This window comes from Chenopodium quinoa, unplaced genomic scaffold (genome assembly GCF_001683475.1).
Source record: "Chenopodium quinoa cultivar QQ74 unplaced genomic scaffold, ASM168347v1, whole genome shotgun sequence".
Lineage (NCBI taxonomy): Eukaryota > Viridiplantae > Streptophyta > Magnoliopsida > Caryophyllales > Amaranthaceae > Chenopodium > Chenopodium quinoa.
Window position 1 is genome coordinate 274403 of NW_018744020.1, and position 22837 is coordinate 297239.

General features: G+C 37.8%; 1 protein-coding gene across 1 annotated transcript; it reads right to left on the reverse strand.

Moving 5' to 3' along the window:
- Positions 1-365: 365 nt before the first annotated feature.
- Positions 366-10018, reverse strand: LOC110690228 (rab3 GTPase-activating protein non-catalytic subunit-like). Its single transcript, XM_021867060.1, has 8 exons — positions 9133-10018; positions 7395-7529; positions 6723-6914; positions 5443-5504; positions 5175-5332; positions 1586-1734; positions 1356-1493; positions 366-772 (listed from the first exon to the last, which is right to left on the reverse strand). Exons 1-8 carry the CDS (start codon positions 9481-9483, stop codon positions 587-589), a joined length of 1371 nt encoding a protein of 456 aa, XP_021722752.1. The 5' UTR covers positions 9484-10018; the 3' UTR covers positions 366-586.
- Positions 10019-22837: the final 12819 nt, after the last annotated feature.

The following is a 22837-nucleotide window of genomic DNA, read 5'->3' on the forward strand; positions in this document are numbered from 1 at the left end:
TATTATGAGACAGACTTATAAAAGGATGAACTAAAAAGAAAAATAGGGCAAACATGGGTAATAACATTTTTATTATTCATATAATTGCTCTGAATTTTACAAAGTACTGTATTGTATTATTCTTCCTATGTTGACCTATTTTGTATCACAATAAATATCTAAGTAGGATAAACTATATAAAACGGAGGGATTACTATATTTGACAATGTTTGATTACTACAAGGGTCGTATATAATGATAAATATATTTGTTTCAATGTCTGTAATCGAGGACAGCCCAAACTGATGCGTCATTTGATGAACTCCATCTCTCTTTTCAGGATATTATCAGAACAATCAAATTATTCATCCTTTTAAGTGCAACAATTAAGCAAAAGAACGACTATGTCTAATTTGAGTTTCTAAAAATGTATAATTTACAAGTTTTTCATCATCCCTGGAGAATTAATGCCCAGGAAAGTGCTGCAACATACTTCGATCGATCTGACTTGCATCAAGCACATGTATACATGGTTACTATTATAAATACATGAGAATTTTTACAGCTTATAAAATACTACGTACAAAAGAATGTAAATTAAATCAAATTAGTGAAGTGATCTGTTTAAAACCGACAATTGACCGGAGTCTCCATTCAACAAAAAGACCTCTAAAGGCATGTATGATGAAGAGGACGTCATCGACGAGCTGAATCTGTACGTCGGCTGTAGAATCTTACTTCCCTTGGCGCATTGAATTGTTAGAATTCGTGGTCCTGTTCTCATCTGCCACACCTGTATCAGTGAATAAGTTGCGTTCAGACATCATTGAGAGCATATCACAAATATGAAATATCCTTTAGTTTGAGTTCTAACATTTCCTATTCTGAATATAGTGTTCAATTTATAGATCTAAAGCAAGCTCCCACACCAAAACACATCTTGCCAAAACTTCCCTCCCTTGAACCCCGACAATGGCTTCCTACAAATGTCATAGCAAGGTCATGTATCGGACTTGTGGGATCTCTTATTAGTGTTGCAGATAAAATAGCAAACAAGACTCCAAAAAGTATGCTTCCATGAGTAGAAAATGAACAAAAGCCCAATAGTCTTATCTATGAACCAGACCAAAGGGGAGGTACAAGGCCTATTGAACCAAGTTTTTGCCAAGAGCTCAAACACACACAAGTGAAACAAAAAAGAATTTTATAAAATGAGGGGAAAAGGGACACAATTTGTATTGATGGATCAAAATGATAAAGGACCAGATACAATCTGCCCAATTTTGAGAGGTGGGGGAGCTCCTAGGTGAAATTTTTTACTTAGTGAATGGTCTCTTCTGCAAGATGACAAACATAATTACTGATTTTGCCAGTACCTCGATGATTCCTTTTTTCGGAGCATGAATAGCAAGACACAAGCAATAATCGCTCTTCTTGTACTCGTGATAAGAAGTTGATGCAGGATTTTTCTTGACCAGCATCTCCATGAAAAGGCAGTTGGCATCACGATATCCCTGGTATTGAAAAAAAATAACATGAAGAATTTACATTTGGTTCTATTAAAGGACCAATTCAATTGAAGTGAGCAGTGGAGCACAGAACTCACCTTCCACAATCGAACAACGACAAGAGCTTGAGTGTCTAAGAGCAATATACGACCAAGTGAATCCGTAATAGCAGCCAATGTACCGCTAGGTGACAAGGTCAGCTTCTCTCCTTTTCTTGGCGGATCTTTCAAACAAGTCAGAGAAGCAGCTGTCACACCAACAAGGCAATGATTCAGCTCAAAATTAATCAATAGCAACTTGCCCTCATTTTGTTTTGTATATATTAGTAAAATAAAAAGGAAAAAATCAAGTCAAAGTTGGTATATGATTAGCGCGGAAAAGTCAAGAGTAATGCATTCAAATAGGAGTTGCAGAACTGTGGGAGTATTATTTTACCACTAGACTGTGCATCACGAACCTTGTAAATAAGTGCCTAGCTTAGGGGGATGTGTGGGTGTGAGTCTTGTCAAGGGTCGATTGTTAGTTTTTGTGCTTCATTGTTTCACTCTTTTTGCATTGTTGTTCATGAGTTTTATGTGGAATGTCGGATGTGAAGGCTTTGATGAAGCTTTTGGTTATTGTGGTTAGTTTTTATATGCCATTTACCCTAGCTAAAGTCTGCTTTCATTAAGTTGATGTTTGATCTTTTTTTATGATTATATGGCACGTTCAGACTAGAACTATTGCATTATAATATAAATAAGCTCACTTTTTTCACTAATGCATGTAGGTACTTTTTTCTGCTTAATTTTTTTTAGTTGAGTCTGGTTAGATTAATTGAGTGTGCTTTGCTTGATTGAGTTGCCTTGGTATGGATTGAATTGATTTGATTAGGTTGATTGTTCGACTTGATGATAATGATGGTGATGTTGATGAGATGAATGGATGAATTTTGCTGCCTTTAAATCCCAACAAAAATCCATATTTGCTTCCTTTGAAATCCAAAGCCCTAAATCCAAATTTTAGTAGTTAAATTACTTTTTTTCCCTCCTCTCTCGGAGGAAAAAAATGATAAAATCTCAAACGTCTACAAATCCCTTTTAGTGTAGTTTTTGAAAATATTTTTCCTTAATTTTGTAGTTTCTCTATGATGAAATTGATGAATGCATGGTTATTTAATTTTATTCCTTATTTTTGAGAGTTTGAGCATGAATTTCGATTTGAACCTGGCTAATTTCACTTTAAAAAATTATTTTTAGAAAATGCAAAATCTCGGTTTAGGGGATTTGTAGTAAGATAGTATTGCTTTCCCAAGTGATTTGAAACCCGAATAAGTAATTTTGGTGAGTAATTTTGAGCCGTCTATCGATTAAGCCCTCCATCATTTGGCCTTCGTTCTTTTCATGTGTGGTTTGTTATTCCTCATCGAGGCCATTTAGATCAAGAACTTGCATTGTGACTCTTGAAATCGTGACTCAAAATGTTTTTAAAAGATAATGTCTTCGCAAGAGTTAGCTTTCTTTATTGTATATAAATGTTTTATTTCATTGTTTTGTTAGACACTTGCCCTCTTTGCTACCCCCATATGCAGCCTATTCCTTCCTTCATAGCCACATTACAAGCCAAAGCCTTTATATGTATCTATTTTGACACTTATAGGCTAGTGGAACATGTTTCCCATTGAATGGAAGTAGTTTCTGCAAATATCTCACAAGAAAAAAATGAAAGGAAAGAAAAGAAAAGAAATGAGGAATGTGTATTGAAGAATGGAAAGAAAATAACAAAAATGAAAGATTATATTATTCGCTCCACGAGAGTAGGTTTTGACCACCACTTCCCAAATTTAATCTTACCTTAAACCTCATCACAACCCTAAAAGCCGCTTACATGATTTCAACATGTTAATTGAGTTTTTGCCGGTGGAGAGAGTCACTTTTCAAGCATATATGGAAGGGATGGTTTACGATGAGGTGATTGTGTACTTGAGTGTTATTCATTCTCTTTACTTTTCTAGCTCCTATTTGGATGCTTGGGATTAAGGCTTTGGTTGATTGATTAATTGATTAATTTGGATGCTTGTGATACCAATAAATAGAGCCGATTTGAACTAAGGGAAGGACATGATATGAATGTTTGCACCAACCGGAGTTAAGCGTTACTCTAATTGGTTCTAGTTTGGGGTTACTCTATCTTCCTTCTTTAACATCCAATTTACGCTGTACTTTCTTATAGTGGGAAATTTTTTTGAATCTTTGCATGCATGATCTTGTAAGGGAACCTTATCAAGCTTCTTCCCATTCCTAGTAATACAATTGCTAAGGGACAAGTAATTAGCTAGCGAGGAGGAGTTTGATAAATGGACTTTTAATGCATAATAGTGTTTTTAGTTCACTTTTGTAGTTCTTCCCCCTAATTTAACTCTTTTCAACTAAATCATTGGAGAATTAAGGAAGCTTCGGCTTCCTTATAAATACTACTATATTCTTTCATCTGCTTATCTATTTCACCTTTGTTTCTTTTCCTTTAATTTAGAATCCTTTTCTCTTTTGATTATCAATAAAGTTATAATGGCCTTTCAAAGAACTTACACCATCTGAATATAAGGCCACATAATCTCAACCTTTCATTAAAAAAAAAATTATAAGGTTACTTAAAGCTCCTTCATAATAGTTGGACCGGTGCCATACTTTCCTCATCACTCAATCTTATTAAGATAAGATTTTCTGATCATTCTAAATTACAATACATTAAAAGACTCGAAATGGAGATATATCACAGGGTACCTATTACAATCAGTCATCAGGCCACATACTTTTTTCTCTTCTGGTCATTGAATTAAGTTACTAGTTTGCTTTCCTTCTCGTTCCCTTTTTTAAAGCCCATTTCATCATCTGGTCATCGGATAAATTTCTAACAGCCTTTTAAAGTACCCACCCTGTCTGAGAGTAATGCCACATAGCTCAACCCCTCAGTATATCCTTTGTGGCACAACTTAACTAAAATACGTTCATAATTGTTGGAGCACTCTAATACTTTCCCCATAACTCAATCATAGTAAGATGACAACTTTGTCTGGTCATTTGAAAATGGAATATGCGCCTATTAAATATAAAAAGATTCATAACATGAACAAGTATATCACTGGAAAACTGGATACATCATAGTCAGCCATCAAGCCTTGACCTTGTCTATTATTACTTTCAGAATAACAATTAACCCCACACTACAAGTCCTTAACAAAAATATTGGCTCATAGCCTTACTCCATAGTATCACTTAACTTTTACTCAATCCATCAGAGTTTCTCAACAGTTATTACTTCTAAAAGCCCTTTTAGAAGCAGATATAACTTAAACCATAATTTGGCGAGATTTTTATGCTGAGAGAAGCAATAATTGAGTGGATCACTTCACCTCAGGATAATTACCTGTGAGGATGATTCAAATAGATATGAACTCTACTGGAAAGGAATATGTAGAGAAAGACAAAATGCTATTCCCTTTGACAGAATTAGCAATATAGCATCTGATAATGTCTGCCAACAGTTCCAAAATTAAACATTTGATTACCGTGACCAATGGCCAAGGTGAAAGGTGCCAGCATAATCACTAAGATAGAGTACTCAATTTCAAGCCTCACTTCTAATTAAATTGCATTCTTCTAACATTTGCATGGTTTTGAAATTTTGCAGAGAAACAAGAAGTCTTACCTCGGGCAAAAGACTGGGGATTTGGTTCAGCTTTTTTTGGTGATGCTCTGTCTCTTCTCCATAACAATTTGGAGAATGAAGCTATTGTTGAGAATGTTGCAGGAACAACTTTTGATAAGATAGCGCCAACAAGAGATCTATTTTTGTCTTCCGAAAGCCTGTATTAAATAGAACGCCTCATTCAAGCATGCTTCTAATATGAGGCAACAGTAGTTTGATAGTCAAAGTTGAATAAATAAGCACCTAACACTCCAAAATATAAGTATACCTGTATGCTGAAATGACAGCATCATTGCCGATTGTGACTGCACGATAATAGCGATGGCTTGACTGCTCAAACATAAAAGCAGCTGAATTCAAGTACCAGAATAACTTCAGACAGCTTCCATAGGTCATGGATATACAATGAGTAACAACGAAAATCTATTTCTCTTATTTGGAAAGGGAACTTAACGTGAGAGAACAGTTTTCAAAAATTAACAGCCCTTTTGATGGAACTTTAAGAATAAGCCATTTAACTGCAAACACACAGCATGGGGTCAGAGACAGCTATGAACACACCTCACAAGTTACAACTGATCCAAATACCACCAGACAATGTTCACAATTACAGTGCAATCACCATGTCAACTGTACCTTCCATTCACCCCAGCCAGGTTGCTTCCATCAAGTTGAAACTTCCAACACCTCTACAACTGATACTCAGCACCTCCCTTCCCACACCCCTAGAATTGAATCTCCAAAAAACAAAAATCAACTTAACGTAAAGAGAGAACAGCAGATGGTATTTTTACTCCTCAACCCCCCCCCCCCCCCCACAAAACAACCCACAAAATAATGGAGAGGTATAACAATGTTAAATTGACAGAGTAACGAGTTTAGGTGGCCACTGGAGTTGCCCAATGTTCTCAAATCACTCATGAGTCCTTACTTCCTCCCCCACCCCACACACACTGACACACGTTCTTGAATGTGCAAATTAGAGTTGTAGGATGTGTTAACTGTTTTCACCATTATTTTACAGCCCTGATTAATACAAACTAAGTAGAAATCTTTGTTCACATGCCTGTATAAGTACCAGAACATTGCTTTTTGGGAATCAAAGAGTCCATAGATATAGAAGGATTAGGAGCAGTGCTAGAACTGTGTTTGGTAAGGTTTGTGATGCATTGTTATCTATGATTTAAACACTAGCTCTTCATCTTTTCCTACAAGAGCGCTAAATACTAATAAGGTGTGCCTATTGTAATTCTGATGGAGATAGATATCCACATATGTCCTTTTTGACAACTTGACATGCAAAAAAATGTATACTTCCACCACAAAGAGGTAGAAGACCACCATTTACTGCTGCTGAATTAGGTCAGCATTGGAAGATCAGATATAAGATATTTAGAGTGTACTTCAACACTTATGGCAACCATTAAAGTTGAAGTAGTTTGGCAGGAGAATATTGTAAAACAGCAGAGAGATAAAAAAAAATATACAAAAGTTCTTGATCCATTCAGCAAACATCTTAATCTAATGGAAAAACAATAGAGTAAATACCTCAAGCTCCATTAGTGGAGGTGGCATAACACCTGTGATTGCTGCATCAGCACAAGCTCCATATTTAGTAACGCTCCACAGCTGGTAAGGAACTCTCTCAAAAGAATTCTCAAAATCATCCAAGTCCCTTTTCTTCCTCTTTTGATCCCAAAAGTTTGTTTGTGTTTCTCGAAACCATCGCCGCAGCATATCCTGCATCACAAAATGAGGGTAAGATCAACTGAAAGTCATATAAGATCTATGAAAATTGTACCAAAAAGAGAGAGAGAGAGAGAGAGAGAGAGAGAGAGAGAGAGAGAGAGAGAGGGGATAAATTGGATATCATAAAAGTAAAAATCTTTAGAATCAGAACAGGATAATTGTAAAAAATAAGATATATTGGAGTTTTAAATAGTTTACTAGATATATCATGATATCCAACATAACTTGCACCAAATATCTCCTTTTCAACATCTAGAAGGGAAATTGACAAGCTTCTGGTTAGAATAGCAAATTAGTGTATACCAACGGAGTGACATAAATAGACAACTCTTTCAATGGAAAAATGAAGAGAAGTCAAGGGGAAACAGCAAACAAAGGAGGCAATAACAGTTCTTCAGAAATCTCCAGTACAGAACTTGGACAATAGAAAGCCTACTATAACTTCGGTATTATTACTGACAGACAAATCACCTGTAAATCAGATCCATCAAAACGTGCAATCACTCCATCCATAACGATGCAAACCTCCTCATTTGATATATCTTGTGAAATATCTCTTTTTGTTCCACGAACTCGAAGCTTCAAAATCCGTGTAGGATATATTATCTGCAAAGATATTTGAGCAGATTACGTCTAAGTGGAACAAAAATAAGTTCTTAAAATCAATCATAAACCTTCACACTCAAGGCAGGCTGGCAGGCACTGGGTCAACATATGAGTAAAGAGGAAATAACTTGTGAATAATTTCATGATTTCAGATTTAAGCCAATGCAATGAGATAAAACCTTGCTTTCCATTTGAGCAAGCATTTTTAGACAGCCTGCAAGATTACTAAAGATAGCTACAAACAGAGCAGGATAAACATTTCAATTACATCCTCGGGTTTTTTTTAGTTGCATCACTTTGTTTTCATTGACTCCTAGGCAATTTTTGGAGTACAGGGAGGTAGAGAGAAAAAAAAATGGGGCCCATATGGTAGGAGAGAGATAGAGAGAATTTATTAGTTAAAAAGCTAAGGAAAGTGATGCAACTAATTTAAAACTTCCTCTTTAGGAAAGTGATGCAACTAAAAAAATGCGGATGAAGTAAAGAGGTTGCCCAAAGTCCCAAGCCATGAGATACTACCTAAAGTACAATTCTTAGTGAAAACAAGGGTAAATATGAATTTGTATCAAAGACCCAAGCATGCCCATAAATGCCCTTCAAGGGCTTCAATCAGCTCAAGCATCATAATCAAATTTTCTAACTTGTGCATGATCTGAAAGAAGTATACACAATTTCAAAGCAATAGCTCAGGGTTGTGCCAATTCTCCCACATAGATCTCTAAAATAGCTTATTAAGGGTTCTCATGAACAAATTAATAATACTTCGTATATACTTACTACTTGTTGAAGGGCATTAAGAAACTAAGAAACTACAAAAAAAACATCAAGCTCAACAGACTAGGTGGGTGATCATTGCATGAGCGAGAACAAATTAATAATATTTCGTCTACACGGGACTGTCGAACAGCCCACTCTAAACCTTTTCAAGTTCCATTCTAGTTCAATCAAACCACTTGCACCCCTCCCCTACAAGTGACCATCTAACTAATACTCCAACAGCAAAAAAAATAGAATCTGATTCCAGGAAAGATGGTTCAATCCACCACAGCCACCGCCTAACGATTTAGGTAAGGCCCTAAGACGGAGCAACTAATCCTACCAACCTACACCCAACAAAAATTTCTTAGCTTTTTCATAATTTTCCCACTTTTACTTTAAACTCGAGCTTACTGCATCACTTATTCACTACTACTGCAGATTTCATATTAATTCTAATTCCTAAGGCCTACATTTATTCAAGCCAACCATCATGCATAGAACAATCAAGCCTTAGCTCAGATCAACCAACTCGTTAAGTGGCAACAAGCCTACATTGGCCATAAAATCTGCAATTACAAAAATTCAATATAGAATTTCCTATCTATCATCCAAAAAACATAATATTCACAAAATAATTAATAGCATTGACACAATGTATCCCCAAATCAAGGACACAAATACAGCTCTACAACCCGTGATCGAATCTCGTCTACATCACTAGTTCACTACCCCTCTTAGCTCCCTACACACCCGAAAACATCCCCAACTCCCCCACCCCAACAAATTAAAATCCAATTACCAAAATCAAATATGAAAATTTAGTTAAGAAGATAAAAAAATTCACCTGTTTATGGATCAAACCACCATCCAAAGAATAAATCAACAAATACCCAGAAGAAATCCCAACAGCAAGAACACGAATATCATCAAAAACAAGCCATTCAATGGCAGTAATATACTCCCCACCAATTGGGGAAAGCTCAGGGTGGATATTAACCTTGATATTATCAAACGGGTCATCGGACCACCCGAATATAAGTATCAAAGACTTGTTTGAAAGAGCAAGAGAATGAGTGTCGAGTGCAGATAGAATAAAGGGGTTGTCGACTAGCCATGATTCTTTGCCTGCGCCCAATTCACTGAGTTCATCGCAGGCTATGCACCCTAATGGGGTTGTGTGGTTTCGTTTCGCCATGTGAGGGAGTCGATCATGGAGGAGAGAGAAAATGGAGATTGAATGAGAATGGAAAAATGGATTGATGCCCAAATTCAGGAACAAGGAAGAGATGATACTAGGAAAGTAGGAAGACCAAATTGTTAAGGAATCGAATGAGATTGTGAAAGGGAAGAGAGAAGATGAAGATTTGAATAACCAAAGAAGATGGAGCGTGCACTATGTTTTTTTTTTTTTTTTTTTTTTTTTTTTTTTTTTTTTTTTTTTGTAGAGAGCCAAAATAACGGGATGAGAATCGATGGGATATCTTAGAGCACTCACAATGGTGGAATGACTCGCTATTTTCTCTTCCCTACTTTTCTCCCTCCACATCATATTCCATTATCTTGAGTCACTCTCTTAATTCATTCCCTTATTTTTCCTACAATGGTGAGTAACCACACTACTCTCTCTCATACTTTTATCAACACCCCACCAAAATTTATTAGTACTGTTTTAGTTCACAATATGGCAAAAAAATTTGAAAAGATGAGCTGAGCTTCACGTGGGCCGAGGCGTCAGGTGACCTGCCAGAGAGAGCATCCCCAACCTATGGGTTACCCATGAGTCACCTCCTACAATGGTGAGGTAGCTCAAATGGAGGAGAGAGAGAGTTGTGGGAAGGGTGCTCCCCACCATTGTGGGTGCTCTTAGAATCGAGAGGAAAGTTTAACCAGTTGAGTTATCCCTCACTCTCTTAGAGCGTACACTATATTAGTATGAGTTGTATAATCAGTACTTATGAAAGAGCATCGGGTCAGAAAGTCAATTTAAGCAAAACTGAAGTCGCTTTTAGCAAAGGTGTGTCAATAGAACAACGAAACTTGATTGTGGCAACACTTGGGGTTCGAGAGGTGGTACGGCATGAAAAATATTTGGGGCTTCCGACCATAATTAGGAGATCAAAGAAAGCTGTTTTTGCTTGCTTGAAGGAGAGAATTCGGAAAAAATTGCAGGGATGGAAGGAAAAATTGTTATCTCGCCCGGGAAAGGAGGTAATGATTAAAGCCGTTGATCAAGCTATTCCCACATACATGATGAGCATTTTCAAAATTCTGGATGGTCTTATTGATGAAATTCACTCTATTTTGGCTCGATTTTGGTGGGGTTCAAATGGGGTGGAGAGAAAATTGCATTGGCATAGTTGGGAGAAATTATGTCTTCCAAAGTCGATGGGGGGTTTGGGTTTCCACGATTTGAGCTGCTTTAACCAAACATTGCTTGCTAAGCAACGTTGAAGACTCACGCAAGAAGGGAATTCCTTACTACATTACACGTTGAAGGCTCACTATTATAAAAATTCTGATTTCATAGAGGCTTTATGGGGATATGATCCGAGCTATAGTTGGAGAAGTATGTGGGGGGCGAAGTCTCTTCTTCTTGATGGTTTGAAATGGAGGGTGGGAAATGGTGCTTCAATTCGAGTATGGGAGGATTCATGGATGAGGGGTGATGTGCAGCATTATGTACCAACCCCTCCCCCAAACCATAACCCGGACCTTTGTGTGAGTAGTTTGATCGACTTTAATAGTGGTTGTTGGGATGTTGGGAAGTTGGATGTCCACTTTAATGCTATTGATAAGGCTTCCATATTAGACATTCCATTGTCTAAAAGATGGCCGAGAGATAAAAGGTATTGGTGGCCAACCAAAGATGGCGTATATTCTGTTAAATCGGGATATTGGCTTGGTAGGCTTGGACATTTGCGGACTTGGGAACTCTTTCATGGTAGTGGTAACACAGAGCTCTGGAGTCATGTTTGGAGTGTGAAAGGGCTCCCTAAGTTGTGCCATTTTATATGGAGAGCATGTATGGGAAGCTTGGGTGTACTTGATGTCCTTCATAAGCGTCACATTAGAGCTACAAGTTGCTGCACAATTTGTAACAGGGGGGATGAAACCATCATTCATGCCTTATTTTTCTGCTCGGCTGCTGCAAAAATCTGGGAGAAGAGTGACTTCCTGGTAATGTTGAATGATGCCCCAATGAACTCATTCTCTGATTTGTTTTCATGGGTCTGTGACAAACTAGATGGTGCTACTCTGAGCTGTTTTTGTGTATTAGCTTGGGCAGCTTGGTTTTGTCACAATAAAACTATTTTTTATGAGAATGGGGTGACTGATCCTGTTAGTGTAATGATTGGTTTTGTAAAATTATGTGCTGATTATGTGACTTATAACTCGAAGGTTAGCAAACGGGTTCCTACCCATTGCATTGCTGTGACTGACTAATGCACGGTGGATACCCCCTGCTGCTCCTGCTGTGAAAATAAATGTCGATGCACATATATTGGAAGGGGTGAGTGCTAGCTTTAGGGTGGTCATTCGGGACGCGGCTGGGAGTTTGTTGGTGGCTACTGTGAAGAGGGTGATGGCGAGATGGAGTCCAGAGATGGCAGAAGCTGGAGCTGCGGTTTATGGTGTTTAGATTGCGAGAAGATTTGGTTTCGAAAATGTGGTGCTAGAGAGTGATGCTTTAAGGGTGATCTCTGCAATTCGTGGAAAGCAACAGGGTGCTGCCCCTATTTTCTTGTTCTATGAGGATGTGTTTCTTATCAGTTCTTTATTTAATTCCTTTTCTTGTTGCCATGTTAAGCGTAGCGGGAATGTGCTTGCTCATAGTGTAGCCCGGTGGGATACTTATAACTCATCGGAGCGTATTTGTATGTCTTCTTTTCCCCAAAGTCTGATAACTTTGGCGGAAATTGATTTATTATAATAAAATCCCGCTTGCTTGTCCTCAAAAAAAAAAAGTTGTATTAGTATAACACATTAACACATGTTTCAACCAGTGGCGGATCTTAAATTTTTTTGGGGGGGCCGATAAAACTAAACATGTTACATATGAATACAAAGTATAGAATTTGAGTAATAAAAACAAATAATTTTAACATTATCAAATCTATTAAAAAATCGTTATAATTATCAAATTAAAAAGTAGTTAAAAGAAACAATACATTAATAATAATAATTAAAAAAAAAAAACACAATATGCACACATAAATAAAGCCTTAAAGTTACGAGAGGTTGTTATATACACCCGGGTGTATCGTATACCCATGAGTATTTTTTTCTCATCTTGATGATTATTTTTCACTTTTTCATCAAATGAAAAGTAAAAATTAACCTAAGGTTAGTAGAGTGTATGGAACTCCTGAGTGAATGTAATAAATTTACCTTTGGTCTTTGAAGGCTTAATTCTACCTAACTTTACATGGTATCAGGCCACAAATTTTCTTTCAACTAATTATTAGCCATGGCTGGCGGTGATGAAACACCACCACCACCACCACCTACAAAATTTGAACCCAATTCACCATATTACCTCAGTTCGCAAGGTCGACCGGGGGATTTCATCACTCCTACTCGCCTTACAACAAACAATTATGAATCTTGGGTTGCCGACATTCAGGCGGCATTAGAAGCTTAAAGAAAGTTTGAATTTTTAGATGGCTCGATCAATGCACCATCACCCCCTTGTACGAAGTCCGATTGAACGACTATCAACGCAATGCTAATCTCATGGATCACCAATACAATAGACCCCAAATTAAAATCAACTCTGTCCAAATTCATGGAAGCTAAGCCTTTTTGGGATCACCTTAAGCAACGATTTGCTCAAACTAACGGTCCACGCATTCAAAAATTGCGCTCCTCCATAGCAAAGTGTGAGCAAACGAAGTTAATGCCTGTCTCTGTGTATTACGACAAGCTTCATTCTTTGTGGCAGGAATTGGATCGTCACAAGCCGTTAATTTCCTTCTTTTGTTGTGCTTCTTGTTCGGCTTGAAAATTGCACTTAAGGTTTTCAAAGCATATCTTAGTGATTGTTTTAAAATGAAAGATCTTGGTTCCTGGCCCTAAAATATTTTTTGGGCATTGAGGTGGCTCGTAGTTCGTCCGTATTATTTTTGTGTCAGAGACTCTGGATATTATCTCTGAAACAGGTTTATTGGGTGTAAAGCCTAGTGGGTTTTTCATGGAACAAAATCACAGACTCGCCCAATCGCCCATGCTAGTGGCGAATTTCTGCATAATCCGAAAGCTTATCGTCGTCTAGTGGGACGGCTCATATATCTCGTGGTCACTCGATCGGATCTAGCCTACTCAGTTCACATTTTGTCACAGTTCATGCAAGCACCATGCATAAAACATTGGGAGGCGGCCTTAAGGGTTGTTCGATATCTCAAAGGATCTCTCGGCCAAGGCATATTACTGGGTTCGGATAGTGAGCTCACTTTAGAGGGATGGTGTGACTCAGATTGGGCAGCGTGTCCGTTAACTTGACGCTCGTCGACAGGTTGGCTAGTGTTTCTAGGTGGAGTACAAGTCTATGAATGGAGTCACTTGAGAATTGAAGTGGCTCAAGGGCTTATTATTGAGTTTGGATGTGCAACATCCTAAAGCTATTAAATTGTTCTGTGATAGTGAGTCAACATTGCATATTGAGAGGAACCCTGTGTTTCATGAGCATACGTGTAGGGGTCGCTCGAAGTGCGCCTACGTTAAAAGCATGTGGTGAATATGCTTGGCACTCATAGGAAGTGGGAATTGACATAATACGATTAGGGACAAGGAAAGTAGGGAGCCGTCAACAAATTTTTAAGGAACTTGTAAACCGTTCACGGATCATAAAAGGCAACCACGATAAAGGGACAACGATAGGCAACAACGATTTACCCGTGAAGGTTACACCCCATTCATAATCCATGAGATTACTAACTCCATATGGTTCGAAATCACGAAAGGAGGATCGAGGATGATGGTACAAAGTGAGTCATGGAGCCACATTCGCCCTTATTGGCCTCTACTCGATTCTTATACTGAAAAGTGATTCCTGCGATCTCAAAGGCATGTAAACAGATATTCAATTCGCTTCAAACTATTATTAGGCTAAATTGGTTAAATATTAATGCAACACATAATTCTAAAATATTTGTGATCACTTGAATCAAATAACAAGATTAAAAAGGAACCTAAACCGGTTGTCCAAATTATCTTATTAGGCGTAATTTTCAATTACATATTCCCTTTAAACATGCAATATAGCAATCATAATAACAATAGAATAAACATTAATATTGGAAGAAATTTAACAATAATAGTGTTAGTCAAATCAAATATAAAATAACCCTAATTATGATTCTAGCAATATTAAAATAAAGAGTAATTAAATTAATTAATTACTCACATTCCGCAAGTTCCTTTAAATTGCTACATCATGAATAAACTGTTAGTAACTTCAATAAAAAATATAAATCAAATGAAAATTAAATTAAATAAATTTAGATTTGATTTGATCCAAACCCTCAGTTAATTATACCTTTCACGCCTTGGTTTAAGGACGGAATCTCGGGTTAAGTATGAACTCCTTGGAGTGCTTAAGGGAAGTATTTTGAGAGAATAGGATGGCTAGTATTTAGGCTAAAGAGGGAGAGAGAATTATTTGATGATCAAGCTTGTTGATCCTTGAAAAAGGGGAGATATGACCTCTATTTATAGATAAAAAGAAGGGTCGAAAAAAACAAGATAAGATCCGAATTAAATCGGAATAAAACTCGATAGACTGCAGTTTTTGCGGTTTTTGTTTTTATCATATCTTTTGATCCAGAAATCAAAATAAGATAAATAAGATATAGTTGGAAAGCTCTTAAAGTCTAATTTCTAATCCAATCATAACTAGATTAAAATATTTTCTAGATTAAAAGATATGGCCGAAATAGTGAGAAGGTGTCAGTTTTGGATAGAGTTTGATATTTTATTCATATCTTTTCCGTTATAGCTCAGAATTGATATTATAATATATCATTGGAAAGATAATTTCAAGGGCTATCCAACCATATAAAATTTGGATGAAAAATATGAGGCAAAAAATAATATATGTCTATCTTTGAATTCTTTCACTTAAAAAGAATTAGGACTTTCAAAAAAAGAAAAGTTTTATTCAATTTCAAACTCTTAAATCTTATCTTTTCAAAAAGGATAATTAAGATCTTTTAGAAACTTATAGAAGCTTCTAATTAATTCTAATTGGTTTAGGAACGGGATTAAATAATTTGGACCCTCCACATGATCATTGGGTCGTAGGTAAGGTGGGCTTAGGTTCGGTTTGGGCTCGGCTTATTATTTTGGCCATAACGTATTCGTTATAACTCGGATTTGGGCTTATAATATATCGTTGGAAATCTCTTTTCAAGCCCCGTACAATTATTAATCATTGGACCCAGAGTATGAACCAAAATAAACTGAATTAAACGTTTTTATAAAAAGGAAACGAAATGAATGGTTTTAAAGGACACGAAATGAATTATTTTGGGTTTAAAGGCACGAAAAGAGGAGAATAAGTTATGGTTTGGGGAAATGGGCTAGGAGTTGGGTTGGTTTATGAAATGAAAATATGGATATAAGCACTCCAAGATTAAATACTCAACCCGACCAATAATGGCAGTGAAAGGTTGTTCATCACCGGGTTTGGTTTTGGGGAGACATTTTTAGGTGTCTACAGTACGATACACATAGAGGTTGATTGTCATTTTGTTCGCGATGCAATTACTGAAGGTAGGTTTAATTTCCCCGACTTATGTGTCTACTAAAGATCAATTGGCGGATATATTCATAAAGGCACTCGAAATGGCACAGTTTGATAATCTTCTTTCCAAGTTGGGCATTTTCGATCCTAATGATCCAACTTGAGGGGGGTATTAGGATATATTTAAGAAACATCATATATTTAATTAGGAGAATAATTATTTGTCATATCTTTTCTATTTCCTTATCTTCTATAGTTTCCATGTTCATCTAGGACTAGGACTCTAGAGATTTTGTATTATATATTTCGACAATATCCATCAATGAAAGCCAAGCTATTTTCTGCCTAATTCTACCTAATTTTACAATCTTGAATAAATGCGAAAATACTACCGTAGTATTGTAGTAATACTCTTCTTCCCAAAAATTCTAATAGCTAATGATGATAATTATAATTTGTAAGTCTAATTTGTTACTTCCTTGATGCGTGCCATTTATGGCACTCTTAGGCTAGGTTTTCTTCATATTTTTATGCTCGTGTTTAGTCTTTTATGTTGTGTTTTCAGGTAATAATTCTTGATTTGCGTGTTTGTGTGTTAGTTTAGAGAAATGCGTGCTTTTAATGGTTTTCTTATTATTTTATTCATTTCTCGGCTACTTCTCTCGCTTCTCCGTTTCTTGGACTTGTTTTGTAGGTATGTCGAGTTCCCCGGGATTTAATAATCAAGGAGGGAGCTCAAGTGCATTTAAGGAATTTAACAAAGCCAAGTTAGGGAAGCCAAGCATGCAAGTCAAGCCAACCAAGAAAGCTTTGCAAGCATTAGTGCCTTGTAGCTGCCCCGAGCAACCGCACCAAAGAAGCGAAGCAGCAGCCGCCAAGCCCCGAGCAGCAACCAGCGCGCAGCAGCCCAGCCTACAGCCGCAGGCCTTACTGCCGCGGGCACGGGGTTTGCCAACGCGGGCGCGGGTTGCTGCAGCCAAAAATCTCTATTTTTGAGCAGGAACTCTCTGCGGGCAGGCCGCGGGCACCCTGCGGGCGCGGGCCTTGGCCGCGGGCGCGGCTTCCCTCGTGCTCTGTTCTCCTCCGTGGGCGCGGACGATTTCTCCATCGGCACGTGTTTCTAGGTTTTCTTTGTGATTTCTTTTCTTTTCTCCATTTGTATATATATTGTACGACTTTCTTTATTCTTGATATATGAAATTCTTTAGATTAGAATAGTTTCTCTCTCCTCTAAGGAGGATTAGGTTAGTTTAGGAGTTCCTCTCTCTAGATTAGGAGTAGTTTTAGAGAGAGAAAGTGAGGGATTTCAATGGTGATTGAGAGATTAAAGATACAAGGGTGACAATTGTGTTGAAGATCTTCTCTATTATCAATGAGCATTCTTAAATCTATCTCACCTTATTGCTTTGCTTAATTTCATATTTGTTTGGTTTAATTTTGATGTTTGATTCTTGATAGTGTAATTGCTCTTGATATATGTTGATTCTTGATTTCTTTAGTTGTTTGTTGATAGATGATGATATTTGAGTAGTTATTGGCTAGGAATTGGGTGAAACTTGTATGATTGATTAATTGTGATTAATTTGGGAATTGTGTTAATTGATTGTTGAGATTAAAGTGATTAATGAAGGTTTGCATGTGTGTAATTCGATTGGGCCTTGAGAATTATGCTAGATTGCATTGTAATTGCTAAGGACACGAACAATTGATTTAGGAATTGTAATTATCGATTGGTTTTGATTGTTATTCTCTTAGTTTGTTATTCATAGTGAACCCTAGCTTAACAATTAGGAGATAGCTCTTTGATTCCAATTGATTGCTCTTATCATTATTAGTCTTCACAACCTTTGATTGACACGATCTTCCCATGTTTTTGCAATTGACATGATTACTTGTTGATCCCTGTTCCTAGTGTTTTATTTCCTTGGTTAACTGTTTTGTTAGTTGTTAGTATTCTCTCTTACCTTCATCTTCGACCTAGCTTAATTAGGCACCCAAATCGAAAGCATTTGAACATTACCGTTCCTTTGGGTTCGACCCCTTGACTTGCCTCTATACTCGTATTTAGGTTTGTTAAGTGTTTATAAATTTAGTTTGACCGAGGGAGTATTAGATAACGACCTAGTTTTCCCTTGTCATTCCTACAGAGTAGTACCTAAGTTTTTTTTTAAAAAAAGGCTATTAGGGAAAGATTCTAGGAGAGTAGGAGATAAAGTAGGTAGGAAGTCAGTAAATAGGGAGTAGCAACTCCCAATTACACGGTTGAAAGTTTAAAGTAATTACACAATTGGGCCTACATTCATTTCTTATACAAGGCTATTTCTAATACTCAACCTATTACACTTTTTTTTGGGCCGGTACTAGGGGCCAGGCCCATGATGGCCCCCTGATGGTCCGCCTCTGGTTTCAATAAAATTTATCGGAAGTGTATGACATTTTCGTAAATAAATTAATAATTTTTTAATTAATGTAGGCTTCATAGTTAAGGGTAGTTGGATAAACTAATAATTATTATTGTGAGGTGTTAAATAACGCCAACAAAAATAACCAAAATATTGACATTTAGTGTGAATGAATAATTATGCCCTTAGTACTTCACCACTATCTTCCCTCTTGCCACCAATCATAACACCTTAACACCACCACACAGATCGGTGAAGACCACCACAAGCACACTGATCGGCAACGACGACCACCACCACCCTGATCGGCGACCCACCACATCCCCCTCAATGACGATACACTACCTTCCCTCGCCGATGGAAGGTGGTAGTTTTTTTTTAATTTCCGACAATCGCGGTAACCGGAGCCCAAAAACCGGTTACTAGCCACGATAACTGGTTTAAGGCTCCGGTTACTAGTCATGGTAACCGATTTTGGGCTCCGGATACCGTGGAAACCAATACCATGCACGATAACCAGAGCCAAAATCGGTTACCAAGCACGTTAACTTGAGCCTGAATCCGGTTATCGTGCCCAGTTACCGATTTTGTGCTTTAGTTATTGCGGTTGTTGAAAATGTAAAAAAAAAAAAAAAAAAAAAAAACACCATTACCTTCTCGCTGGTAAAGGAAGGTGGTGGGTCATCATTGAGGGGGATGTGGTGGGTCGTCGATCAGGGTAGGGGTGGTTTGTCGTGCGGTCGGAAGGGGTGGTGGGCCATTGAGGAGGATAAGGGGTGGTGAAATAGTAAGGGAGTTGTTGTCTATTCGTACCAAATGTTGGCGGTGATGATCTTTTTTTATGGCGGTGTTTAGCCATTCACATTGTTTATCACTAAGAGAAAGTGGGGCTATCTAAAAGTTAGGGATAATTGAAGTGGTTAGAGCTCACATCTTAGTTCCAGATTATCTTGTGATCGATTCTCATCATCCTTATCAAGTTTATGCCAATAATTACTAGTATTACCTCCGCTTCTATTACTCGTAACATTTTCCAAAAATGGCCACTTCACATTACTTGCAAAAAATATTTATCTTTCCTTATTTTAGTAAGTTTTGGGCTGCAAAATGACAATTTTACCCTTAATTTTTTAATACATCCTAATTAAACTATGAATATGTCCTCGTTACATTAACCAACCCTAAGGTTAATTAATTTCACCTTACCACCAAATTCATTCCCCTCCTTCATCTACATTTAACATCTTCCTGCATAAGTTTTCTCTCTCTTCCATCATAATTAAACATCTACATTCAACCAACACCTTCAATGGCAACCACCACCTTCATTATCCCCTCAATTCGACTGTTGTCCTTTGCTTGTCGCCGCCTTTATTTTCTCTCTTCCTTTGCTTGTTATTTCCTCATTGCTAATGAAACCCAAATTCGAAGGTGTTATAGTCAAATGTAACCATTAAAACTCTAGATCTAGAGTTTTAATGGTTAAATTTGGCCAATTAAAGCTTTAATTGATGATAGAGAAGGGTTACTGGGTTTGTGGTTGGTTCATTTTTTTTTGGTGGAAACGAGGGGCAAGCCCCTAAAACAAAGAGAAAGCTAGAAACTAAAACAAGCACAACCACAAAAACAAAAAAAGAAAAAAACAACTACTACTAATTAATTCTAGCCACCCTCCTCGGGGTCGCTACACCCCTTATATCCTCCAATAAAACGATTCAAAGATCCTCCGGGACCGCCTCAAAGATGATCAAATATTGTTCCATGGTCACACCAAAGTTCGCCAACCGGTCGGCTACCCTATTTGCTTCCCTGTAACAATGGCCGATAGTGACTTCCCATCCTTGTCTTGAAATAAGGGTTTTACACTTTCGGAGAATATGAATAAAAGGAGAGTTAGAAGGAATAGGATCTTCTAACATATGAACCACGAGTCTACTCGAACTTGAAACTTACGATGACCCGCATTCCACGCAATGTCCAAGCCCCTCATCACAGGTAGTAATCCAAGCCCCTCATCACAGGTAGTAATTCTGCCTTGATACACATGCAGACACCACACCTAATAGCAAAAATTTCTGGAACCTCCCTTGTATGACTTCGTATCACCCCACCAGCTCCAGCCGCACTCGGATTTTCTTTGGTTGTTCCATCTGTGTCAAGGAATATCCAACCCAAAGGAGGCACCTCCCATCTAACATAGACTTCTTCTCTGCTCCTTTTGCCCTGCTTCCTTAAATCCGCTTGATCATATGCACATTTTATATCTCCAACCATTGCTAATATGAAGCACGTTTGATCAATTGGAATTTCTCCTTCTCTTTCAAAGCTTCGAGTGTTTCTCCACTTTTAAAGCCACCAACAGGTGACCACGAATATCACGTTCCAATCCTCCCTATCATAATACCCTGAGCAGGTGAGGTTTTTTAAGATCCAATCCTTTAAAGGTTTCTAGAACTCTAAATCTTCAGTCCTTACCCCAAGCTTCTTCACACCATCACCGCTGCAGGACACGATCTAAGAATGTGATCAACATTTTCCTCTACATACCCACATACTTTGCACCTCGGAACAATGGTCAAATGTCTCAAGAACCAAGAAGAATTCGTCATTAGCCTTTCTCTATAAGCCAACCAAAAGAAGAATTTCATTCTATGAGGTGCTCGAATCTTCCAAATGATCTTCCAAGGTGTCTTATCCTCTACCTCATCGTCCATCTCCTGTCGAACAATGGGCAAGGCTGACTTCAAAGTGAAACCTCCAAATGGTGAACCTGACCTACACACACTGTCTAAAGCTTCCTCGTCCTTAATCAGCTCATGGAAATGGATTACATCAAGCATCTCTTGGGGTAGGTAGTCGCCAAAAACCTCGAAGTTCCATTCCCTATTGTTGTCCCACATATCCTACACTCTAAAGTCTTTAATCGCAGCCGGGGGTTCAGCCATTACTTCTTCAATTAGAGGACGTTCGGCAGCCCAGGTGTGATACCAAAACAAAGTGTTTTGACCATTGCCTACTACTAAACTGATACCCTTCTTCAAGAGTTCTATATTTTCAACGATCCCTTTCCATGAGTTCGAGGCATCACTCTTGTGCTTGAACATATCTATATCACAACGCCCCTCACAGTATTTATGCCAGAGTACTCTAGACCAAAGCGCATTAGGTTCCGCTAAAACCCTCCAACCGAGTTTAGCCATAAACGCGGCATTCGATTGTCTCATAGACCTCAAGCCTAAACCACCATCTCTCTTTGGTTTTGTTACTATATCCCATGAGACTAGGTGGATTTTTCTCTTCTCCTCTGTACTTCCCTGTACAAAAGCTCTTGTTTTTTTTTATCAATTGTATCACAAATTCCACTCGGAATTCTAGCTGATTGCATAGTGTACGAGGGTATCAAAGATAAGCATGCTTGAGCCAAAGTCGTCCTACCTGCTATGGAGAGAGTTTTGGATTGCCAACCCCTTAATTTTGCATTCACTTTGTCCACCAAAAATTAGTAAGTGGCCTTCGTGACCCTGCCATTTATTGTTGGGACCCCTAGATATGTTTTAAAGTCCTCTATGCTCTCCATTTCCAGTTAATCACAGATTGTATCCCTTACATCAAGGTTGGTATTTGGTGAAAAATAAACTTGAGATTTCTCATTACTCACTTTACTTTCTGGTGCACCACAAAATTGATCAAGGCACTTCTTCATTAGTCTTGCTTGGTCCAAACTAGCTTCACAAAATAATATTAAATCGTCTGCAAAAGCCAGGTTAGTAATAGGAGGACCTCCACGGCTTTCCCTCACCGGTTTCCAGCACCCAAATTGCAGTTCCCTATCAATCAAGTGAGTAAGTCTCTCCATACATATAACATAAATATATGGAGACAACGGATCTCCCCGTCGAATCTCTCTTGAAGGAGAGAATTGAGGGGTCGGTTCACCATTCCATAGGATACTTAGCTTCGCCGAGGTAATGCACATCATAACAATTTCGATCATACTCTGGGGAATCCGCAACTCCATAAGAGATTTTATAATAAAAGACTACCTCTATCGATCATAGGCCTTCTCGAAATCAATCTTCACAGCCATGAACCCAACTTTTCCTTGTTTCCTTCTCATAGTGTGAAGCATCTCTAGGACAATTACCACATTATCAGTGATTTGGCGTTTCGGAAAAAAGCTACATTGGGTAGGAGAAATCAACAATGGAAGCAATGGTTTGATCCTATTCACAATCACTTTTGTTACAATTTTATAAGTTATATTGCAGAGACCAATCGACCTAAAGTGATTTGCTTCTCTGGCACATCCATTTTCATAATTAACACTAAAAAGGAATCATTGATACCTTCTGGGAACTCACGCCCCTCCAGTATATTTAGGACCAATTTCAGCAAGTTTGGCTTCA